Source organism: Crocuta crocuta, unplaced genomic scaffold (genome assembly GCF_008692635.1).
Source record: "Crocuta crocuta isolate KB4526 unplaced genomic scaffold, BGI_CrCroc_1.0 scaffold14, whole genome shotgun sequence".
NCBI lineage: Eukaryota > Metazoa > Chordata > Mammalia > Carnivora > Hyaenidae > Crocuta > Crocuta crocuta.
The window spans coordinates 871,996-897,981 of record NW_027530209.1 but is presented as its reverse complement, the minus strand read 5'-3'; the positions used below and the strand labels follow the sequence as shown (position 1 = coordinate 897,981).

General features: G+C 35.1%; 1 protein-coding gene across 1 annotated transcript in view; it reads left to right on the top strand.

The window, feature by feature from the left end:
• Positions 1 to 25,986, top strand: part of GLCCI1 (glucocorticoid induced 1) — a 151,833-nt gene that overhangs the window by 53,139 nt on the left and 72,708 nt on the right. Inside the window, exon 4 of the mRNA XM_077765404.1 lies at positions 25,420 to 25,571. Coding sequence (XP_077621530.1) covers positions 25,420 to 25,571 — 152 coding nt within the window. The remainder of the gene's footprint in view (positions 1 to 25,419; positions 25,572 to 25,986) is intronic.

Genomic DNA, 25,986 nt, shown 5'->3' with positions numbered 1-25,986 from the left:
CGAGATCATGACCTAAACGAAAGTCGGACGCTCAACCGACTAAGCCACCCAGGTGCCCCGGAAGAAAGCTTTTTAGTGCTTATTATATATAGTATGCAATGTATATGTTCATTTATTTAGAAAGTGAATTTGAAGTGCAAATCTTCTGATTCCAGATCTAGTGTTTATTTCATAAAACTTTCTTATTGCTTCTAACTCAAAAAGACTCTGATGTTGGTGATCACCCATGATTTCTGAGCTAATAGAATTACTAAAGAATAGGGTTTCTGTTTTTTCCACAGCACTGTTACACTGTGCCAGGATATGCTTTGACATTTTCAGAATGTCTAAACATATAGGACACAGGATGATGAATGTAACCAGAATAGAATATATATGGATTGGTCATATCTCTCCACTTCTTCTTACAGAACAGTGTAAGTGTAGGCAAGAGAGAGCAAGTGAGAGTGAGAAATCCTTGCCTAGGACTCAAGGACATGAACTTGATTGTGTCTGGCCCTCTTCCCATCTAGAACCTGTGCCGTCCTTTAATCATGGTGAGACGTACCTTTCTCCATGAATATTAAAAGTTAGTTACACGTGGTGGTAAACTAATGAATGCTTCGGAAATCGCTAGGCAGAGACTGGTCTCAATTGTCTCCGTACCTGGTGCTAGGTTAATTCAGCTCTCCCACGAGCTAACAAGTTACCAGTGCCATTTGTGGGTTTGAACTGTGGATGTTTGTAACTTAATGAAGTGCCACCATGGTGTACCTTAATGATGGCTCCCCCCAAATAAGGTGGAGTTAAAGAAACTAGTGAAACCTATTATTGTGTGGCAGGCTCAGTGTCCAAAATTGTCTTCCAAGTCATTAGAATTAAATCTACCTGAATGTATTTCATAAACTGCTACAACTTGCTGCCTAGTATTTCTAAAGATCAAATACCTACCACCTACTGACAGTAATAACTCCTTATTTATCCAGTTTAACCACAAGGAGAACTTTTGTGAATAGTCCATATAGCTGATTTTAACTTTTATATTGCTAAAACATTAACTATTTGATGAAACCTTTTCTAAAGACATTTTACGGTTGTTTCCTTAAGCAGAACAAACAAGACATAAATGAGCTCATTGTGGCTTATTTATCTTTATTAATACTTATATACCTAACAAAATGATTGTTGTAAGTAGCATTTAATATAAGATTGAGCACTGACTGACAATTAGAGTTGCCCTACAACTGATTCTATAAATTTGCTTTTGGGATTGTCTTTTTTCTGATGAAGTTGGAATGAAGCAACATATTCTTTGATAGAATAACCTAGTTCTTTTCTTCAGCATTATCACATTAAAGGCCAAATTATATTCCAAGTGGTACCATAAAGGAGTCTTAGAAACAAAAAGGTATACTGGAAAGTAATTGGAGTTAAGAGACTTGAGTTCTATTTCCAGTTTTGATATTTGTCTTATAGGAAGTCACTAATTCTTGGCACCTAATTTTCTCTATCTTTAAAATGAGAAGTGGGATTTTTAAGGTTTTGGTCCGCGAAAAAAATTCTGAGAGGAAAAGTAAGTTTATTAAACTAGATAATTCCTTTTTTAAAATATTTCCCCCTAGCTTTATTGAGGTATAATTGACAAAAATTGTACATATTTGAGGTATACAGTGTGATGATTTGATATATGAATACACTGTGAAATGATTACCACAGTCAAGCTAATTAAAACATACATGCTTCACATAGTTACTACCTTTTGTTTGGTGAGTGATGAAGGATATTTAAGATCTACTCTTAGCAAATTTCAAGTATACAGTACAGTATTATTAACTAGAGTCACCGTGCTTTATGTTACTCATCCCTACTATCTAAGAACTTGGTTAAAATTTTGTACCCTTTGACCAATATCTACCCATTTCTCTCGCCTGCAAGCCCTTGGCAACTACCACTGTACTCTCTGCTTCTATAAATGTGACTTTTTTTAGATTCTGCGTGTAAGTGAGATCATACAGTATTTGTTTTTCTGTGTCGGGCTTATTTAGTACAGTGTTCTCCAGGTTCATTTATGTTGCTGATGGCAGGATTTCCATCTTATTTTTTTTAAGGCTATATAATATTCGTGATTGTGTGTGTTTGTGTGTCATACTTTTTTATCCACTCCTCTGTCATTGGACATTTATATTATTTCCATATCTTGGCTATTGTGAGTAATGCAGTGAATGTGGGAGGGCAGATATCTGTTTAAGATACTGACTTCATTTCTTTGGCTGTATATACCTAGAAGTGGAATTGCTGGATTGTATGATACTTCTATTTTTAATTTGCTGAGGAATCTCTGTACTGTTTTCTGTTCTCACCCATTTCCATTCCCATGAATAGCATATATGTGTTAACTTTTCTTCACATCTTTGCCAATGCTTTTTATCTGTTGTCTTTTGATAATAGCCATTTGAACAGGTGTGAGGTGGTATTTCATTGTGGTTTTAATTTGCATTTCCCTGACGATTAGTGTTGTTGAGCACTTTTTCATGTACCTGTTGGCCATTTTTATGTCTGTGGAAAAATGTTCAGCTCCTTTGCCCATTGTTTAATTGGATTGGTTCCTTTTTGCTATTGTATGAGTTCTTTATATATTTTAGATATCAACCCTTTAGCAAATGGATAGTTTACAGGTATTTTCTCCCATTCCATAGCTTGTTTATTAATTTTGTTGATTGGTTTCTTTACTGTACAGCAGCTTTTTAATTTGATATAGTCCCACTTATTTTTTTTTCATTGCTTGTGCTTTTGATGTCATATCCAAGACCAATGTCAAGAAGACTTTCCCTTATACTTTCTCATAGAAGTTTTATGGCTTTGTGTCTTAAGTCTTTAACCTCTTTGAGTTAATTTTGTATATGGTGTAAGAAGGTGGTCCAGTTTTATTCTTCCGCATGTGGATATCCATTTTCCAGCACCATTTATTGAAGAGATTATCCTTTTACCATTGGTTCTTGGCACCCCGTCAGAGATTAGTTGGCCATGTATTTGTGAGTTTATTTTTGGGCTCTCTGTTTTGTTCCATTGGTCTGTGTGTCTGTCTTTATGCTACTACCATATTTGGATTACTGTAGTATAGACTAGATAATTCATAATAAAATGATCATTTATTGAGCTTTTATGTCAGCCACTAGTCTTCAGTGGAACCCAGTGTAGAGTACTTTTATAATCTCTCTTCGCAGATGAGTAAATGATCTCTTGAGCAGTTCAGTAGTTTGCCCAACGTAAGGCAGCATGCACATAGGGCCAGAGGGCCCATATATCTCTTTAAGCCCTGACTTCAAGTTAGCGGAGAGGTGCTTTTGGAACTCAGTTCATTATGGGACAGGGAAGCATGCACAATGGGTATCCCATTCCTTGCACTTACGTCATAGAAAGGTCAAAAAATCGCATTGGAGGGTTGGATGAAGAGAAAACTAAATGGACTAGGGTCCACAGAACTTAAAATAGCTGTAAGTATTCCCAATGATTGAGGCTTCAGGTAGGCACATAGGAATATCCTAGTATTTCAGAACCTTATGCCATTTTGTAAGCCTTCTCCTTGGTCCTTAAAAGTCCTACCACTTTGTTAAACAAGAATTTAAATTTAATTTTTTAAAACTGCCTTTCACGTGAAATCTCAAAATCTGGGTAAAGTCTTTTGTATTTTCTTACCTGACAGTTTAGACTTTAACATTTCTGAAAAAGCATAAGACTCCATTCTTCTCTAACATGATTCTTTACTCTTGCTACCCTTTGATATTTTAGCAGCATTCAGAAGAGCACCTTTTTATATATCACTGTCATGGCAAAGCAACAAGGTGCACTCTCTTCTCAACTTAGAAGTGTTTGGGCTCTTTCATTTTTTCTAGCTTTGCTGGTGTAGTGTAGAAAAGATATTCTGAGCTCCCTTTTAATAATTTCTTCCGTGGTGTTTTGGCATTTTTTTTTCAGTCGCTGTGCTTACTGTAAGCTCTCTTTAATAGTGTGGAACATGAGCCCTTTCATAAGTAACATTAGAAATGGTATTTGTATTGTTAGGATATATAAAGTGTTGTAAAGGGGCACCTGGGCGGCTCAGTCAGTTAAGCATCAGACTTCGGCTCAGGTCAAGATCTCATGGTTTGTGAGAGATTGAGCACCACGTCGGGCTCTGTGCTACAGCTTGGAGCCTGAAGTCTGCTTCTGTGCCTCCCTCTCTCTCTCCTCTTGCCATCCCCCTCCCCTCGTCTCTTCCTCCTTCCTCCCTCCCTCTCCCTCTCTTTCCTCTCTGTCAAAAAATTAATAAATGTTCCCAAAAATTTTTAAAGAAGTACTGTATAGAGTCTGTGTGATGGATGAAGTTTCTCATGACATGACATTTCTTCTGTAATCAAATTTTCTAGTTAAAATACATTAATTTATTAATTCAGTTAGTGAAGTAATATTTCTGTATTAGAAGATAATAAAAACTGGGAGGGCTCAGTTAACTCAGGGTTATATCAGGTCTAGCCATAAAAAACTTGCTGTTCTCATGTACACCTGTGAAGATGTACAGAGAAGTACAGAAAAATCATAGTAAAATAGGGGTTTGCTTATATCTGAGCTTGTAGTCTGCAGACAGAATATGTTTATAATATCTTTGAAAGTCTGTGACAATGTCATTGTCTTCTAAAATATTTTTGGAAGAAATCTGTTCTGTAGCCATGAAAAGCAGAACAACTGTAAGTTAGGTTATTTAGTGTGTCTAGCACTTACTAAACAGAGGTTAGCAAATATTGCTAAATACATGTCCATTTGTATGTAAAAGTAAGGAGTTGGACTGTGCTCAGAGATAAGGTTTTTTGAAAAGAAAAAACTACAGTATTCTGCAATATTTTGATCAGATAGCCTAAAAAACATTTTTAAATCCTATTCTTTACATGCCTAAGTGACTCATTATTTAAAAACAAAACTTTTAGTCACTTGCATTTGCTTATCACTTTTTGGCTTTTTGGTTAACATATGGCCAAACATTAATGTAGCTGTAATGTAATTTCTATTGTAACTCTCCATTCATTCAAGAAATGTTTGTTTCAATTATTGACTAGTTGTTGGCAGTATGTTGGTAAGTAAAATGAATGGATTTTCTCCCTCTTTTACACAATAGATATTTGTTGAATCCCTCCTATGTCTGAGAGACTCAGTTTGACCCTTACAGAACACATAGTCTAGGTGCAGTTGATGCTCTCACGTTCATAGTTCTCAACAAATTCCATTTATTTAAAATCTGCCAAGAATTTGACCTGTTTTCTCACAGCTTTGGGCATCACATAAGAATTATCATGTTCCTTTGCTTGCTTACATATCTAAGTTAAAGTGAGCTTTTTGGTATTTGAATACCAGATATTCTAGTCATATATGTTTTTCTTTCATTAGATGAAGCCTAGGAGAGCTTCATTCGGTGGCTTCCATAATATATCTAGGTTGAAGTTCTTTTCCTGCCTAGACCTATAATATTCTTCTGTAGTTTGGCCTAGGATGATGTCATTGACACTTTCTGTGCACACACATACACAGATACCCTTTTGGGGTTCTGAACTTTACTATTGGATGTGGCTTCTCATGAAAAAACGTAATAGTATGTAGTAAAAACGTGTAGTGATACCTGGGCCTTGGTGTCACGGGAGACTACTGAGATGAGTACAACTTGGTTTTGGCTAAATATCTGCTATTATGAAGCTAAAACAGAATAGAAAAGAAGCATTTCATCTGTTGTATTACCATTACCTGATATCTTGGTTGAATGCACAATGACTTAATTTATCTTTACTATGCTCACAACGTAGTTTTCAATTTTTACCTATTCATAGTTTTTATCTTACAGGATTATTAGCATTGAAGTCTTTAGTATTACTATTTGGTTATGTTCATCTTTAAGGCAGTTGTCTTGTTCTACTTTGTACTAAGCCGTGTGGTCACAAAATAACATCTTTATACAGTCCCATTTAATGGAATAAGTATTACACTTAATCTTATGGTAAAACAGATGTTACATGAAGTATATGTCCTGGGTTGATGGTTTTTTGTTTTTTAATGTTGCTCATGGGACACTGAAAGAATGGTTATAATCCCTGGATATAATCATATAATAAACCATCTAAAATTGCATATGGGAGTTTTAGGAAATAGGAAGGCATAGGAAAAATAATGAAATAAATTATTGTTAATATTTGCTATGTCGTTCAAAAATATTATTCCATTCTTGACTTAAGTGCCTCAAAATGTGAAAGAAAGTAAATAAAGAGGATGGTAGCTGAATCTTTGATTAGATTCAGTGTATTATTCCCATAGTTAATATTAGCAATTCTCAAGGCTTTAACGGTTTAGATATGAATATTCATCTATCTTAACTCACCTTAATGTTTCTGGAACTCTGTATTCAAAGTAATTTTGGTGGGTGCTCCTGCTTCACCAAATAGCATCTTGTCCTTTATCCTTTATAGTGACCCAGCATTTAGCATGGTGTCTGGTGCCTAGAAGGCCCTGCAGCAAACACTTGTTAAATCTTTGCATAGGACTTGTAAGAGATAAGTAGCTAGGTTCAAATCACTGAACAGTGATCCTTATGACATGCAATCTTATAAATATATGACAAAGACGAAAATTAATAGATTACACTTGCGTTGCCATTTTCTAAAATGCCAAAATGTTTGGGTAACTGATGGTTTTTATCTTCATTTAGGGCCTATCATTCAGTGGTAGTGTATCAGGTTGGAAGGGCACTGATTTAAATCTTCACATGAAATAGGAGCTGGGTGCTCTTGCTGGTAGAAATAGGTGGGACAAGGATGGGTGATGTCAGGACAGTCCTTATTTTCAGATGAAGAGACACTTCTACAAAGTGAGTTTCTAAGTTACATTTAGAGTTCTTTTAAGTGAATTTTGGCCTATTAAGTCTCCATGGAATCAGCTTCTAAAGCTGTTAGAGAAACTTAAGTCATCATGTCCCAAATTTGATGGGCTTTTTCAATTAAAATTCTAAATATTTTTATAGTTTTTCATAAAGATCATGGTTATGTTAAGTTCCAAGTAAGGAGATTGTAAATTACATATGAATTTGTGCTTCACTGTAATGTAAAAAAAATTTTTTGTAACATAAATAATTTTTAACTGTAGAGCAGATTTGGCGGTGGTTTTTGCTTTAGAGAATGACTAACTTATGTGCAAGTAAAATTATTCAATTTACCAAAGTGTTATTTACACAAACTTTTTAGGAAGTCAGTTACACAAGGTTGAGGTTCATCTGAGGTTGTAAAAACATATTACTGAATAGTGTAATTTCTCATTGCTGCATAAAATGTTCTACTGACATTTAGCAGAATTAACTAATATCCTAAGAAGTTGTTATAATTGAGCATGAATAGATATTTTCCATTCCCCTCTGAGTCTGAATTTAAAGATTCTAAGAAATTTGGTATTCAGCTAACCCCTAAAAGGGAGGGGACTCACATGTACTAATGATTTTATATCTCACATTTCGGCTTGAAAGATATGCTTTTATTTTTATTTTTATTTTTTATTTCAGGAATAGAATTTAGTGATTCTTCACTTACATATAATATCCAGTGCTCATCCACAAGTGTCCTCCTAATTCCCTTTGACCATTTAGCCCATCTCCTACACAGCACTTCTCTAGCAACCCTCAGTTTCTTCTCTGTATTTAAGAGTCCTTATGGTTTACCTCCCTCTCTGTTTTTATCTTATTTTAATTTCCCTTCCCCTATGTTAATCTGTTTTGTTTCTTAAATTCCACATGTGAGTTAAGTCCTATGATACTTGGCTTTCTTTGACTTATTTCGTTTAGCATAATCCTAATTCCATCCACATTGTTGCAGATGGCAAGATTTCCTTCTTTTTGATGGCCAAGTAATATTCCATNGTTTTCCAGAGTGGCTGCACCAGTTTGCATTCCCACCAGCAGTGCAAAAGGGTTCCTCTTTCTCCATCCTCGCCAACATCTGTCATTGCCTGAGCTGTTAATTTTAGCCATTCTGACAGGTGTGAGGTGGTATCTCATTTTGGTTTTGATTTGTATTTCCCTGATTATGAGCCATGTTGAGCACCTTTTCATGTGTCTGTTCGCCATCTCTGGATGTCTTCTTTGGAAAAGTGTCTAAACATGTCTTTTGCCCATTTATTCACTGGACTATTTGTTTTTTGGGTGTTGATTTTCATAAATTGAAACATATGCTTTTAAATAAGATAAATATTACAAGGCTTTTTCTGGAATATTTTTGTCCTTATAAAAAGAAGTTATTGCTTCGGTTATAATTTCCTAGCAAACTGTTAGTTTCTAACCAGCTTCATGGAGGAAATATTTCTTCCTTCATGAAAAACTTTAACAAAACCTTCTACTGTTATTAATGTCAGGAGGACAAAGCAATAAGTAAGCACAGTTAGACTAGAAATATGATTAGTGCTGTGGATAATGACTGTATTTATAATTGTGTATTACTACAGGATGATTTTAGCTTAAAGTTTCTTTATATACTTAAGGACTGCAAATTAATTGGCCCAACTAATGTTCGTTCATAAGGCCTATACAGTATGGATGTGGGAGCCTATGTGTGTGTAAAAGAGAGAAGACTCTAGAGTTCAAATCCTTTTCTCAACAACTACTGGGTAATCATTAGCTTCTGATACTTTCTCCATACAGAGATTCATGATCATCTTTTCATAACACTAAGTAATTTCAGTATACTGGGTGGTAGTAACTTAGAGACTTTGCTTCTCTCATGTTAGGTGAAATCAGTAGATATCTAGCCACATCTTCTTTGTGATTATGGGGAAGCTTACTGTTTATCGTATTACAATATATTTCCTTCCTGGAGGCATGTCTTGAATGCTGACTTCTTTGACTAAACTGTTTACTTCATGGTTATTTGGTATAAAATAAGTTTGTTGGGTTGGTTTGGAGAAATAAATTGATCATTCTAAATATAAATTCCCTTTTCTAAATCATCTAATATAATTTGGAATGCCAACTCAGTTGTATGCATTTTAATTTTATTAACAAATATATGATAATTTTCTCTGCTGAAGTTGGCTTTGTGATTTTTGAGCAGAAGATTATGTTGGTATTTAAATTCAAAGTTTTAACAGGGACTGAAAGGTATAATTGCATTTCTACAGACAGGAGAAATGTTCCTCTTGGTGGTACCTGTGTACAGCAAATTAAAATAGACATTCTCCTTACATCCTGCAATTTGACTTACTAAGTATTTTAAATATCAGTATAACTATCTTTGGATGTTTTGCTCATGCTCTTTACCTTCTTGCTGACCTTTTTACCATCTGTATAAAAAGTTTTAAAATGTATTCAACCTATGTTTCACAGGGTAGAGTATATCATAATTTTTTAGTTAATGGCTTTGAAAAGTGGCCTATTTTTCTGTGTACAGAGACAAAATAATTTATTAATAAATTATAAATTTGATATAGTTCTACATTTGAAATGTACTCTAATTATTCATATGTAATAAGATGCGATTAGGAGTATAATTATCAGGATAAAGAGTATCAGATGGTTTAAGTGTCAACTCAGAGACTTGGTACAGAATGGAGTTGCATGGTTTCTTTTATTTGCATGTTGGTACTGTGGAACACAGTCTTGATAAGACTTTCAGACCTAGGGTATCATTGGCTTGAATTCTAACTTCCTGTCAGCATAATCATTGACTTTTCTTCCTCCCTCATTTCTCCCATCCTGCTCATTACTGTATCGTGTCCCATCTCCTCTGAATTATGTCCTGAATCTGGTGGCTTCTTTCCATTCTTTGTCCTTTTCATGTCCTAATTATTGATGCTCATACTGTTGTGGTTTTTCCCATCTATAATTTAGCCATCATACTACTAGAAGCACAATCCTACTTTAAAAAAAAAAAATCATGAAGCTTAAAATTCTTAGCTTGACATAAAGGATTTCTCTCAGCACCCTCTGTTGTGTCCTTCGCATTCTTTGCAAACTGAACTCACTTTTTATTGAAAATGCTGTTATCCTTATATAGCTCCATACTTTGAATACATGTTCTTTGTAAGGTAAGATAGATGACTGTAAATTAGATGAAGTTAGATTATCTTATTTGTGGTAACAATTTATGATAATTAAAATTAATGAGATTCTAAAATCTGATCCCAACTATCTATAAAGATAATTGTAGATGCTAGTATCTCAGAATGTAAAAAAGGTGGTCCACCAGCTGTTACTACTAGAACTCCTTTGAAAATTCACCTTGGAACACCTACTCTCCACATCTGATTCAACACATTGTCAAGTGGGGTTCATGCTATCAGTACTTTCGTCAATATGCAAGAGATACCACGTTAGTTTGGTTGTGTGATTTTGGTGGAATGATAGTGGAACTATGTTTCTCATGAGCGATCCTGTTTGATTACAGTCTTTGATTACAATTTTAAAAGACCATATTCAAAAGAAGTTCAGAGATGTTTTCAGCACTGGTAGCCTTCTAAAAATAAGTACCTGCTCCCCCAGTGTGCTTGGCAGGCCAGGAAATTTAGTGTATTTCTTATATGGTCTTGTTATTTCATATAAACATATTATGTTTCTCGAATATGCACTGTATGAAGAGTTTTGTATTGAATGAACCTACTTTAATGACCTGTTTGTGAAATATCTGAGCATAGAAATTATAATCTTTTATATAAATGTGTAAAATAGGATGACAGTAGGACCTGAATTCAAGTTACTTTTGTCACTGTCTTGTACTTTATTCACAATGATTTTAGATGAGCCTCACATACAGAATATTAAAAAGAAATATGGTGCTGTTCTATTTGAGGCTCTTCTAAAAAGTCTTCAGTAAAGAGGTCTAGGATACATACCAGATGATGTCTAGTTTTTTAATATTTATTTCACAAAGAATAGGAGAGGGTGGGTAGATGATATCCACAAGCTCAACAAATGTTTCTTGAGTAGTTGTGCTAGGTGTTAGAGAAACTGGGGGGAAAAAAAGGAGAGAGAGACACACAAAAATCTTTGTGTGGGAAGGAGTCAACCTCTGGTAGATCAGTCGTACTCCGCAAAAGTAAAATAGCTAAAAGATAGGAAAGAGAGAAAGATAGCAAGTGATTTTACATTTGCATGAAAAATAAGTTAACCACATTATTTATAATGTTTAAACCTATATTGTTCAGTACTTGTTCTATCTTAACACTACATAGGAAGGATTTAAAAATTTCTAACCAGAAGTAAAGAGGGAAAGAATGGAGAGAAAGAGGAAATGTAAATCTAGTTCACCCACCTTTTTGGTGTAATTAGCTTGGTGTGGCTTGGTTTTCCCCCAAATTGAGAGGAGTCTTTCTAGTGTATCTAGAGGTGTTGTTAGGGTTTTGATTCTAAATGCCCCAGCTCTTCTAGGTATTGTTGAATGATTCAATCTGTATCCAAAGTCATAGACTAATATTTGTTCACTCAGTTCTTGGGCGCTTGGGTTGAACATTGTTCTTTCATTGTTTAAGGGGAAAAAATTAATTCAGATCTACTATAATAAACCCTGGAACGTTATGACTTTATTCCATTTATAGGTCCTGGTCAGTGCCATTTTGACTGAAGTGCAGTTCAATCAGTAGACTATTTTTGACTAAGATTGTAATGGACAGTTCTATGGCTATTTTAGAAGAATAAAATATGCTATTCTAAAATATTTTATGACACTTTTCCTCTGCACTTAGTCATGCCACTAGTAGTTTTATTTTTTCTTAAGTTGCTCTCAGTCCTTGGCAGTGTTTCCTGGCAACCTTTAATGCACAATATTTGTAGAATTGTTGAGGTGGAAGGTGTTCTGTGTATGCAAACACAGAACTGGTTTTTACCATGTTTTGTTTTACTCTCCATAGCCTCCACAAAGGTGTCATTTGTATCAGACATTTTCCTTCAGGATGTTTCCTGCAGCTTTTGGCCATTTCCAGCTTTAATGAACCATCCAATTTTGGATAAACTACTGCTTCACAGCTATGTATTTGATTCTTTGGTGTCAATATTTAGGAAAGTAAATGCTAGAATAAACATCTGTGTTTCCCTATTTCTGAAGCCTTCATTCTGTTGAGCCTATTGGTTCTGAGTTTATAGAGAAGTGTAGTTAGTTGTGTATTTTTTAGTCCATTGCCGGATCTGGGGACACAAGCTGGGGGGAAAATACAGCTTGCAGACTAAATTTAATTTATTAGATTCTTTTTCATGAAGTAGATCACTGGTATCCAGATATATTCCAGTAGAGATTTCCCATTTTTTGTTTGCCTGCCATCAATAAATTTGCTTGATTGGCAGTCATATCTTGTTGAAATTAAGCAGTCAACTCTCTTTCTAGGCCTTTACTCTTAATTTCTGCATTTAACTGTGGAGTTAACTACTTATCCTATTATTATGCTATTATGAGCTAATCTATAGTTATTATTACATAAACAAAGTGTTTGTAGCTTTAACTTGAGTGCTTAAATCTTAAGTTTGTTTGGACATTGTATGTACAAGTATATTTGGATTCTTACAAATTTTCAGTGTAGATACCATGAGAAGAAATATTTACTAATCTAGGAGACTGTGGTGCTCTCTGTGTCCTATCAATTCATTCTTCATTCAAATAAAGGGTAAGAATGCTATTAATTTTTTTTTTCAGATTCTTTTTCAGAATCAGAGGAACTACAGTTGTTATTCAGATTTCTAAAGACCTCATTTTACATGGTATAATCGGTCCTTTTTTAGTAGCGAATCAGAGCTTGATCCTGTAATGTTAGTTGTCATAATCAATGCTTTCTTGGGCTTTAAAATTATTTTAAAACTCTTGGCTCTTTATTGGCATACCCAGTAGATGGTGGGATGGTGTGTAAAGAGCCTTGTTATTTTTGTCCCTTCTAGATTTAGCCCCTTGCAAGGAGAAAGTCCTCTTCAGGGCCTCTTGTCCACACGACTCTCTTCAAACCCTTTTGTCCATTGCCCTGCAGTTTCTCATGGTAAACTTCACCTTTTCCCACAAAAGGAGCTGCTGTCCTTTGATCCCTTCCAGGTTCTTGCTTCGGGCTTCCATAAGATGCACTTTGAAACTTTGCTCTCTCTCTGATTGCTAGCTCTCAAGGGAGGGGATGGGCAAAAATTGTGTTAATGGAGTGACTGTGGATGATCCAGTCCAGCTATTTTCCCCTCTGGACTAGGCAGGAGTTCATCTCTTTACTAGGTTAAGTAGGAAGAAAGTATACCTCTCTAAGGCTGGCATTAATTTTTCTGAGTCAACACAATCAAAATATTAGAGAAATAATAAAAAGTTTTAAATGTATTTATCTGGTTCTAGAGGGAATTTAATAACTCACATTTGGTTTGCTGCTCTTCTGTAAATTTATAGTCTGAGATTCAAATGTGTTAAGAGAATGACTATATGAATTTCAGATCTTTGGCCATTATTTCATGTCGTGATACAGGACTTGCCATAGCTGTATTGAGCAATCTGCTACTCCTTTGTCCTTTCACAGTTACTAACTGAATGGCTCACATCTCCTAGCAGTTTTTATGTTAATTCCTTTGCAAACTGTTCATTGTATGAAGCTTAGTTTCTGGTAGATTCTTTAGGAGAAACTTATGGGAACAGTACTTGAGTTCTCCATTCTTGAGGTAAGAAGAACTCAGCTATAGTTTTTATCTGTGCCTTTAAAGGTCACCTTGGCTTTATTAAAATGTGTTTGATGTAGGCTGTGCTGGATCATTTTCTCTGGATATATGTATGTACTTTCAATATGTAGTTTCAAGTTATCTTTTATTTTAGAGTTTTTTTAGTATTTTTTTGTTTTATTGCTTTGGTCTCCTTCAGTGACTCCTATTAAATATATGTTGGACCCTCTTGTTTATGGTACATATTAATCATTTTCTCCTGAAATCTTTAGATCTCTTCCTTTTCTTAAATTATAAAATTTGTTTTATGTTTCATGCTATTTCTGTTAAGGCATTACCCATTGTATTTTTCTAATTTAGCCTTTATTCCTAAAATAAGTTTTTCTTACGTTTCTAAGTCTTTTTTGAGTTTGATCACTTCTCTTTTTGTATCTTCCTTGCCCTCAAACACATCACTTCTGAATTTTTCTAATCCTGAGGTTTTTCATTGCTTCTATCATTTAAAAAAGGTTTTTAGCTTGTTTTGAGCTATTAGGTTATAATTTTCATCCTATTTGGGCATGTACTTCTTTCTTGTTTTCATTATTGGTAGGCCATCATTTATTACTTGTGTCCTATTTTCCCTCATAGTATAATTATGTGGGATCGGGGTGCCTGGATGGCTCTTGGTTTCAGCTCAGGTATGATCTCAGGGTTTCATGGGTTCTAGCCCCTGATCAGGCTCTGTGCTGATAGTGCAGAGCCTGCTTGAGATTCTTTCTCCCTCCCTCCCCCACATGCCCTGCTCATGCTCTGTACTCTCTCAAAAATAAGTAAACTTAAAAAAATAATTACATGGCATTTATTTCCTTTTCTGTTGCTCACATTTTAAGTGAAATGAATTTTACTGTGCTTTTAGGAGGGAGACATCGTTCAAGTAGGGCTTTTCTAACATAAGAACTCTAGTATTCTCACTTCTTTGTTTTTATAAAACGACTTAAAGTCTCTTGCTTCTGTTGTCATCCTCCTTGCCTACCTTCCCCAACTTTATCTGACCTTTCTGTTTCCTTTGTTTGTATTGTCCCTATTATGTTTAGTTTTGACTGGACTCCCAGTAATTTCTCTTCATTGTTGGACTCTGTCTTGGAAGCAGCTGTTGTGAGGTTCCAGTACCTGATTCAGCGGCGCCCTCTTGCACCCCTGCAGAGCCCCTTCCAGCTTTGGCTGCCATTCTCAGGTTTGTCCTTTCCATTTAGCCCCTAGTGACTGGTGTTCTTTTGTTTTCAGGATCGTCCGAAGCCCACATAACTTTCCTTCTGCTGCCTCTCAGATGTTGCAAACATGATGGCCTTAATTTCTGAATCTTTGTCCCCTACTCACTTGTATTTGAAGTTTTTGTGGGGCTATTTTGTGACGTTGTTATGTTGCAGAAGCTTTCCCTGCGTCTTTGGTTTGACTAGTTTCGTTGCTCTCTTGTCACAGGGAGGTTTAAAATATTTTCCTACTTTCGGAATGCTTTGATAAAAGGCTTTTGTTTTTGTTTTTGTGTTTTTGTTTTTGGTAAGTTTATTTATTTTGAGAGACGGAATGCTAGTCGGGGCTGGGCAGAGAGAGAATCCCACGCAGACTCCACACTGAGCGTGGAGCCGGACGGGAGGCTCAAACTCATGAATTGTGAGATTATAATATAACCTCAGCTGAAACCAAGAGTCAGATGCTAAACCGACTGAGCCATCCAGGTGCCCCTTGACAAAACTTTTATATGAAGAACTGTCTTGAATATTTACTTATTGCTCTACTTAATGGACACAAAATGCTACATATATTAGAAACCTGCCATTGTGCTAAAATAAAAAAATAAGAGGTCAGTATTATCAAGTGAAACTGTACTCTGGAGGGTAACGGGGTGTGTGTGTGTGTGTGTGTGTGTGTGTGTGTGTGTGAGAGAGAGAGAGAGAGAAAGAGAGAGAGAGAGAGAATTACTGTATGTATGGACATATATTCCAAACAAAAATAGCTGAAAAATATTAGCAGTATCCTTTTCTAGATGGATGAATTTTTTCCCGTTTGTGGCTTTCCATCTTTTTCCTCATTAAAAGGTAAATTTTAAGGAAAAATGCCTTTGTTATACATCACAATTTGGGTGAAGTAATTTCCTACTTTAAAAATCAAGGAGTTCATCAGTAATACTGGTTGTCATACTGTGGTCAAGATATGACCCATTCTGTAGCCATTTTTTTTTCTTTTTTTCCCCCACTTTATAACATTTATTTTACTTTTTCTCGTTTTCCTAAGTTTTTATTTTAAATTCCAGTTATTTAAACAATGTAATATTAGTTTCAGGTGTATAATTTACTGATTCATCACTTAATAACCCTTAATGTTCACCCAAAAAGGAAAAGGGTGGGGGAGAGACAGACAGACAGACAAACCAGGAAACAGACCCTTAACTACAGAGAACAAAACTAAGGATTACTGGAGGGAGCCTGGGTGAGTGGATGGGTTAAATGGGTGATAGGTATTAAAGAAGGCACTTGTTTTTCTTTTTAAATTGGGATATAATAGTGAGCCTACCTCATATGGTTAAAAATTTTCCAAGTTCTACCAATGCTTTAACTGGAAGTTAGCTCTTTAAAACAAAATGTTGTGGAATATTCTGTCATCTGATTACACAATACTTGCTTTCTTTACAATTACAATATTACTTTCCATCTTTGACCATCTTCTTTTGGTTCTTTTATAGTTGCTAATACTTAGTGATTATTTCTTTAATGTCTCAGCCCATTAGTCATAATGGATTTAGAATCTTTGTGAATTGAATTCATTGGAAGTTCATAAAGCTTATGAATCTTCTACTAATTAGGGCTTTGCCAAGGTTCTTTAAAGGACTATTGTTTTGCTACCAGAAAAAAAAAAGTCATTAAAAAATCTTAGCATCTTATCTACCACATATGTAATTTCTTTGCATTCCAAATATCAGAGCCTCATCTTTGTTGTGTGTTCTTCTGCTGCATGTAACCAGGGTTTATGTCTGTCTTAGTGAAATTTTCTTTATAACTTTGATACAAAAAGATGTTCTCTTGGGTTTTCTTTGTAAACAAGCTGAAGGCTTTCCTTATCTCAGCTTATGTGCCATTTGACACAAATTTGAGTTGTAAGCCATAGGATCATTCCTAAATGGCTGCATGACTACATTTTTTTAAATTGTTTTCTTGACAGATCTCAGGTTACAGGCCTTGTCAGGCTTAGTTTGGTTAGAAGCATGTTTGTTTCTCTTGTCAACTTCTTGATTGGTTCCTTTCCAGATTTCTGCAGGGCAGCCATATGGTCATTTCTGCATGTTTTCTAGATTGCCTCTGTGGCAGGACTCCAGGTCTGCTTGATTAGTGTTTCAGAATCTACTCACACTAAGAGGGCTTCAGTTTCTGCCCTTCAGTTTGATTCCAGCTAGGATGTTGAGACCTAGTGTCCTTCCTGTCTCTTACCTGAAGTTCATTTTATTTTGATGATTTTGTTTTATGTGGCCCATGTGTTTTGTGTTCTTATATGTCAAGGAATAAAGACCCATAAAGGCCATTAGTAAAGTGCTTGGACCATGTTGACTTGAAAAACCAAATCTAGTAATAATTCTACTAGATGACCAATATTAATGTACATTAGATTGGCTAGAAAAGTATACCAGTCTTCTGTCTACATTTGTTAATTCTTGGTTATACACTTAAAAAAAAAAAACTTTGGCGATTTGGAAATCATTCTTTTTTGTTGTCAGGTAAGGAGACACTCAATGTTGCTAATGATGTTAAAGAAAAAAAATTACGAGACTTGTTAAAGAAAGGTAAGACAAACTTTATTCAGGGAGACTGTGGCAGTAGGTGTAGGGACCAGTGCAGTGGAGTTTTGGAGTGGGGAAGAGAGAGATTGGGTTCAAACTCTGAATACAACAAGGAATAGTGGGGATTTCTAGCCAAGGGGCAAGGTGAGTGTTAGTGGATGGAGAATTACTAAGAAGACGGAAACAGTGGGGTAAGGGAGAATTCTGGCTAAACAGACCTCACAGGATTATTGTTGAAGGCACTTCAGGGTGATCAGATATCACATGGGGGTGGTGAAGGATGAGGAACTTGATCAGATGTTAAGGATGATCAAATATTGAGGGTGGCGATTCTTGCTAAAATTGGACAGTGCAGAGACAAACATGGAAGCCCAAAACTTAGGGCCTAGTTAGTTCAGAGGCGCCTGACTAAAGTTTGGCCAGGGAGAAACTCTTTGTCAGTGATAATAATTTAAATCCATGGCTCTCAAGGAAGAGCTCTCATTACAGAAATACTGAAGCAAATCTCTGATAACAAATAGGTTTTTAGCAAAATTATGTTTAACTTGAGTAGGGTGAATATTTCCAACCTGTATTTATTTATGGTGGTTCTTGATCTCCGTTAGGTTAGGAACTGTATCATTTCAAGTTGAAGTTGAAGAAAGGCAATTTAATGTCGTCAGTCTTGGCTCAATGAACTTGTTATTTTGATTTTCAATGATGAAGATTGAAATTATAAAGTGAATGAGTTACGTTAGACGTCATGAAAAGTTCATTGATTTTCTTTAAAGATTAGGGTTGTTTAATAAACTAAGGCTTAAATGCTTTAGTCAAGTTAATTATTAAAATCTAAATTTCACTTTACTTATATATTCGATTTAATTTTGCTCTGGCACTTTCGTTTTATAAGGGAACCTACTTAATATATTTTTTCAGACTTCCTCATATTTTTCAGGAAGTAAATTTTTTTGTACTTCACTTTTATTTGCATGAAAAATGTCCTGTTTGGATGGGAAGATCTCTGTCCAAAGGAAGCTGTATGGAACTCTGTTATCACATCTTTCTGGTGTACCTTAGCATTCTGCCTAGAGTTCTCTGTATTAAAAATTTGAAGGTTCTGATGTCATGGTTGGCACTCACTTTAGAAAGTGACCTTTTAAAGGAGATAAGTATTTAAATTTATTAAATTCTAGAAATGTAGCTGCTAGGAGTGGATTTCAAAGAATTGGTTGACTTTGCAGCAGGATATTTCCTTAGGGATATGTAGTCAAACTTTCAGTGCCTCTGAACGGGAGTAAATGATTGTCATAGCAGGATTTTATTTTTGAGTATCTACAGTTCCAAAGGATCTGGTCCCAGTCGATCCTTCAGATGTAGGCTCTTAAGCTTTTAGTAACCTAAGAGTCACCTGAGATGTTTACTAAAAATTCAGATTTCTTGATCCCTCTCCTCTACCAAAGAGTCTCACATGGTTGATAAGAAAACAGGCACAGAAGTGAGCATATTTAACAAAAGTCACACACTTTGAAAGTATTGCTTTAGGACCTCAGTGTTTCCCAAACTTTATGAAGTGTCTTAATCGGTCTCATTTGGTTTAAAAGCTATGTTGATACCCGGTTCCCCTGTATAACTTCTTAATTAGAATCTCTTGGAGTGTGGCCCGGTAGCTTGCATTTTTAACAAGCTGCCTGGTGATCCAGGTACCAAAAGCCACATAGGATCCCATCTTTGAGTTCCTCCATTGTTTAGTCCACCNATGACCTAAGTGAAAGTCGGATGCTCAACCGACTAAGCCACCCAGGCGCCCCATCCTAAGATCTCATTTCTAAGTGAAATGCTAGAAAGCTGTTTCTTTTACTTCTCAGACATGCCCAAGTGTTAACACTGTAGTGGCGAAAAAGCGTTCCCATTTTTTAAAAGCATTCTTTAATATTGTTCTAATCAATACTAGGTAATTTAAGGCATACACAGACACGGAACAATGCATTATGGGAGTTAATGGGTGTTTTCATTTTGGATGTTAACAAATTTAAATGATAAACATGATTATTTTTACTACAACTGTGGTAGGATAAAATGTTTTCAAACACCTCAGGAGCTTAATTCAAGACAAAATATTTGTTACTATTGGCTAACATTGTTAATGTGACATTTTGAAAACTAGTTATGAGTTCTGTGATACAAAGAACTGGAAAAATGGTATTAGTACTTAGTTGTCTTAAGCATTTTGCTCAATTGAATGGCTTGAAGATTCTTTATAATTGTAATCAGTGATGGATGTTGAAAAAAGAAGCAGTTCACTCTGGTGGTGGTATAATGGTTACGTTTCATGGAATTATAGTCATTACACAATAGTTGAAGGAGTAATAGCTCTTTTTCAAAAAGTTTTAAATAAATTGTTATTTAAATACTTTCTTTAAGTTTAGATGTGCTTTGGGTAGTCAGTGTACATGGAAAGCTTTGGCTAATAATCATTAATTGAGAGCTAAACACAGAGAACTGACCATTTTTACTTGATTTTGTAGTAGGTTGAACATAGTATGAAAAGGGTTGGAGTGTGTTAATGGTCCAAGAAAGAATATGAGCGCTTTTTTATTATGTATGTTGGTTTGCATTTTGTATGGCTATATTATAGCACTCAAAAATACTGTACTATCTTTGCCACTTGGTAAGGTCAGTTTGGAAGATGTGGTTGGTGGCTTGTTTCATATTATTCTGGAGCTATAGTTGTTTAAGTTTCCATTATTCAGTACCTTTGTTTTTAACTTGAAGAAGTTGTATTTAATTTTATTTTCCACTGCAGATTAGCTTTTTAAGGCATGAGATTTCCAAACTGACTAGTCAGTCTTCAGTCATTGCCACGGAAGTAAACATTGTTGGGAACAAAGTAATTAATTTAACATCATACGTTGCTCTGGCAGTTAGATATCAAGCGTGTTTTTTTTTTTTAATGTTTTATTTATTTCTAGGAGAGAGAGGGAGAGAGAGAGGGGGAGAGAGAGAGAGAGAGAGAGAGAGAGAGACAGCGTGAGCAGAGGAGGGTCAGAGAGAGAGGGAGTCACAGTCACAGACTGAAACAGGCTCCAGGCTCTGAGCTGGCTGTCAGCACAGAGCCCAACGCGGGGCTCGAACCCACGAATCGCGAGATCATGACCTAAGCGAAAGTTGGACGCTTAACCGACTAAGCCACCCAGGCGCCCCAGATATCAAGCGTGTTTTAACTGTTTTGAACAGTGCCTAGTTTGCTATTCAAATTCAGGGTTATCTAATAGGTAGCTTCTTGTATTTAAGCCTATTTTTTAAATTATTATTACTTTAAACTTGAATTTCCAGTTGGTTGTTAGAGAGCAAGAAGTATTTTGTCTAGTTCTTAGTAGGTACTCAGGAGACCCAGGCCTACCAACTGCTGTTGTTGCCATGTGGCTTCCTATTCAGGAAGGCGAAGAGGGACAGGAAAGCACAACTTCTAGACAAATATAATGAAGAAGACTTTTTACAGACTGTTGCTATCAACAGTCATTTTCTGGTTCTAATAGAATGAGAGCACTGGAAATAGATGTGATTTTTTTTTTTTTCTAACACTCATATTTTTGCTGAAGTTAGTTGTATTTTACCCTCAAATATTTAAGAATATTAGCAACAGGACTGGTAAGAGGCATGGGAAAGACTCTTACTACTCCTTTGGTGGTGTAGTTAGAGAGCAGCATTCTTGCTATCTGCTGCCTAATTCTGTTTTTTTGTTGTGTTTTGCTTTCTTTGCCTTCCTATCCTTCTTCAATGAGCATTTGCCATACATATACTGCTTTGTATTATAGTTTAAGTGTGTATATTGTGTTTCCCCCAACCAGAATATAAACTCCTTGAAGAGAGTCTGAAACTTATTTTGTAATTTCCCTTGGTGCATGTAACAGTGCTTTCCATAGGACAGACATCTAGCAAGTTTTATTTAGTAATAATGATTGCCTAGTTTCACCATTTACGAAGGTACTGTTTTTCTGATGCCTGTTTACCTTAAGGAATGATAATAAGTATTTAATTGATTTTCTTTCACACCTTACATAAATATAATTGAATATTTATTTTAGCAATTCTATTAAGTTATTTAAACTTTTTAAAATTAATTCAAAGACTCTTTGAATTTGACTCTACTAATGCATGTGTCTAGCTTCTAAGGTGTCCTCTTGTTTGATTTACTTAAACTGAGGTAAGTTTGTAATAATTAGAGGAAGATTGTGATCACCCAATTCAAAATAAATACATATTCTAATCACAGCTGTAACCATGACATAAACCATTTATGTAAGTAATGCGAAGTCCGTGTTGACTTTCTTTATTGTACTGGGTTATAAAACCTGAGTTGATAGGAGATAATACCATGAATTAAATAAATAAAAATTGGCGAGCATCAGGGCTTAGATGTTGAGGCAGTTTAAAACTAACTCATTGCCAGGGCACTTGGGTGGCTCAGTCAGTTAAGCATCCAACTCTTGATTTAGGCTCAGGTCATGATCTCATGGTTCATGGAATCGAGCCCCATGTTGGGGGCTCTGGGCTGACAACACAGCCTGCTTGGGATTCTCTCTCTTCCTCTCTCTCTGCCCCTTCACTGTGTGCTTGTGCCCTCTCTCTCTCTGCCTCTCTCTCTCTACACCTCCTTCTCCTCAAACATATAAACATAAAAAAAATTGTTTGAAATAGGACCTTTCAAGAATATTTGCCTAATATACTTTAATTTAAAAAAAAAAAAAAAGATGATTGGTAGAGTGAATTTTGTAACAATATGTAATCACCGTGTTGCCCTAACATACTTTTCCTTTTTTAAGGCAGACCTTTTTGTTTGTGTTTGTGTTTGCAATGTCTGGTGCTTGTCTATACATTCTGAACATAATTAAACAGTAGGGATAATATTGTAAAATTAGAGCAAAGTGGCCAATCTGTACATTGAGTATAGCACCCTGTTTCAGGTCCACTAAAGTAATAAGGCCATCTATTGAGATACAGCAAGAAAACATCATAACTTCTGTTTTCTTCCACTCATGTATCTTTTTAGTTTTTTTCTATATCATGTTCTTTTATCAGTTTTATAATGCCTAACATTTTAGTAATATAGTACATATCCCGTTTATAAATGAATAACTACAGATGTTGTTCCATGCTTCCCTGTAGGAGTACTTAGTCAAAATAGCTTGAAGACCACAGTTCTGACAAAGTTCCTAATCCTAGAGACTGGACATTATGGGAAGAACATGTGTTCTTTTGAGAGTGATAGGCAAAGGTCTAGTGATAAAATATATAGTAAGAGTTATTTGATATAGATTGAAGTATATAGATCAAGAAGCTCATTTATATAGCTTCTTCACTATAAAACATAAAAATGGTCCCTATGGTTTATTTTCCAGCTTAGGAAAAATTTTAATAGCTGTAAGTAGCATATGTATGACATTTTAATAGTTTGGACCAGTGTAAGCTTACGCACAAGTTTTCCACATGTAGTGGTTCTTCATTTTCCGGTATGGCTGACCTTTATGCAGGACTTTTTTGTATTTAGTAGTGGATTGCTATAAATGTTGGCTCTTTTTTAAGGGGCAATCTTTTTTTGTCTCTTCTGTCTTCCTGGTGGAGAGAATATAAAGTAACTTTTAAAAATTTTAAACAAATCATTATAAATTAGATTATGAGAGACATATTTTCTCCTTTTCCCAAAGTTGTTAAAATTTGTTGGCATTGCTTTTATAGCCAGAAAAAAAAAATACTTAAAGGAATTAATAGAAATAACTTCTACTGGTACTAAAAACAGTCTACATAGGTATTCGCTATGATGGAGGAGGAGGTAAGAAGAGGGAAGAAAAAAACCAGTGAAACAGGACAAGTAGCAAGAAAGTGTTACAAATAGGAAGAAGAAAGTTACAAGACAGGTTAAATTTATTGTATCAATAATGTACAATGGGATGAATATACCTTCTATGAGAAGAAGGCTTACTGCAAAGCTTTTTTTGAAAAAGCCTAGTTATGTACTGTATATAGGACACGTGAATAAACAGAATGATTGAAAGAAATTGTAAATTCAAGAGTAGGGATACCAGGCAAATTATAACAGAGAGCAAAAGGGGGTCACAATGTTTAATTTGACAGAGCTAAAAAAGTGATACGTGGAACAGATTATAATGGTGAATTATGTAAGCCGTATTACTGATATCATGGATCAATATGTGTCAGGTTATACAGAACTGAAATGTAAATGATAAAAAATTGCAATAAAGAGAATTATTAGATCTCAGTAGTTTAGAAATTTTCTAAACTACTCTAAATTTAGTTCTTCTCTAAATTTGTGACAGATCCAGCTGATAATTATATCATTCCTATATTCTGTATTTTTATTTCAGATGAGGTATAAGACTAATAGAAAATTTCAGACCATTCCAAAGAGTAGATAGAAATAATAGGTATCCTAGATCCTCCAGTGAAATGAAATTAGAGCTAGGCAGTGAAGATGAGGAGGAAGTTTGGTAATTTGCATATCTTTTGTAACACTCTTGGGTTAAAGAAGAAATCAAAACTGCAGTTTTAAGGTGTATAAATAATAAAATAACGCCGATGTATACAGTGTTTTGCTTTCTGATTTAAAAGAAAACAACAACTCCTTATGTGTTCTGGTTTCAGGAAGATAGTTGAAGGACAGCATGCAAAACAAATGTTTCTTGACTGTTTGTAATGTGCAGGGCATTTTAGTTCCATGTGGGGTACAACTGAATAAGACTGTGAGCTTTGGAGCTTGTAATTGAATGGATTTTATTATAGAAAGCACATCAGTGGTAAATTATTGGGGATGTGTATATGAAAAGTCCTCTGTAATTTCTTTGTTAAGAAACTATAGGGTTCATTATGATCATTTTAATTTTCAAAAGAGGTACTTACAGTACCCAAATGGAAAGAAGTAGGTTGTTAGAGCAGACTGACTGAACTCTGTAGACTGTCCGGAGATCTTGCTTCCTTTTTACCTCTGTCTCCTGTTGGCAGTTCTCCTTCACTGGACAGTGTTATCTTTCTGGGTTTCAGATTCTTCATACTATAAATGAGGAAATTGAATTACAATATAAGGTTCTTCATACATGTTATTTTTGTGTAGCTATGAATAAACAGCTTTAAATAGTATTGAGCATTGATTCATTTTCAGTCTGTAGAGACTAAACTAAACTTCTGTTCTGGTAGAGGAGAAAGACAAACCCACGGTTCCATGCAAGCAGAGGGGGTCACATATATCTGAAGAGACAGAGAATGAAAAGCCCTGGGTTTTCAACACAGAGTTAGTATGACACCTGAGCTGTTCTTGGAGATAAGTTTGTCAGGGGAACAACAAAGGAGACGGTTCTCTGCTCAGGAAGTAATAGGACATACAGAGGCAGAGAAGTGAGTGTTGTACATTTGGGAAACTGCGATAACTTGCAAAGTTAGTTTGACACTTTGTAGGTAGCATGGATTTATAGTGGAGTAGAAAGACATCAAGCACGAGGTATATGGGAACCAAATTGTAAAAAAGACATGCTTTACTGTAAAGACAATAATTAACCATGGAAGTGTGGTGGGTTTTTTGTTTGTTTTGTTTTGTTTTGTTTTGTTTTGTTTTGTTTTTTGGCGGTGTTGGGAAGTAGCCCAATTGAGATAGATGCAGAGATAGCACTGAATAAACTGGCAGTCCAGGGGAGACGTGATAGAGTCTTAATTAAAGTAATGGCAGTAAAGATAGATTTTAGAATAGGTCTCTGAAATGGGTAAACAGGTATCTGTGACAGCCCTGGAAATATATGCAAGGTTTAGTATGTGAATGTATTTTCCTTTGGAGAGGGTCTACAAATTTCATCAAGTCATATAAGAGAGCTGTTAGGGTAAATATATATCATAGGGAAACTTGACAGGGTGACATTCTACAAACTATGAAGTTTAAATTTTACATGATTTATCAGTGACTAATCTAATGTTTTCTCACTTTTTATAGTGGACAGGCCAAAATCTCAGCAAGTTCGAACCTCTAGTACAATAAGGCGAACCTCTTCTTTGGATACGATAACAGGACCTTATCTCACAGGACAGTGGCCACGGGATCCTCATGTTCATTACCCTTCATGCATGAAAGATAAAGCTACTCAGGTAAAATGAGCAAATAAAAAATCAGTTTTATTACCCTGCAGTTCTGTTTTGATCACAATAAAGAAAATGTAATTTCAATAAATTTTTCCAAATTTGAAATACAATATATTCAACCAAAGAAGGAAGCCATTTCTTTTAATAAGTTTTAGACTAATTGTTTTTTGTCATTTGGGTTTTAAAAGTTTTAAAATTATTTAAATTTTAATAAATAAATTTAAAGAGCACATCAGCTTATATTACATGGTTTTTGAGACTTATAGTTTTAAGATTGCTTANTAATTATATTAGAAAATATAAATAATTTTTGAAGAAAAGTTTACACAGTTCGTGAAAATAATTTATAAAGTACTAGCACATAGCTAAAGTAATATGTTAAACGATTTTGTTTGTTTAAAATTTTTTTAATGTTTATTTA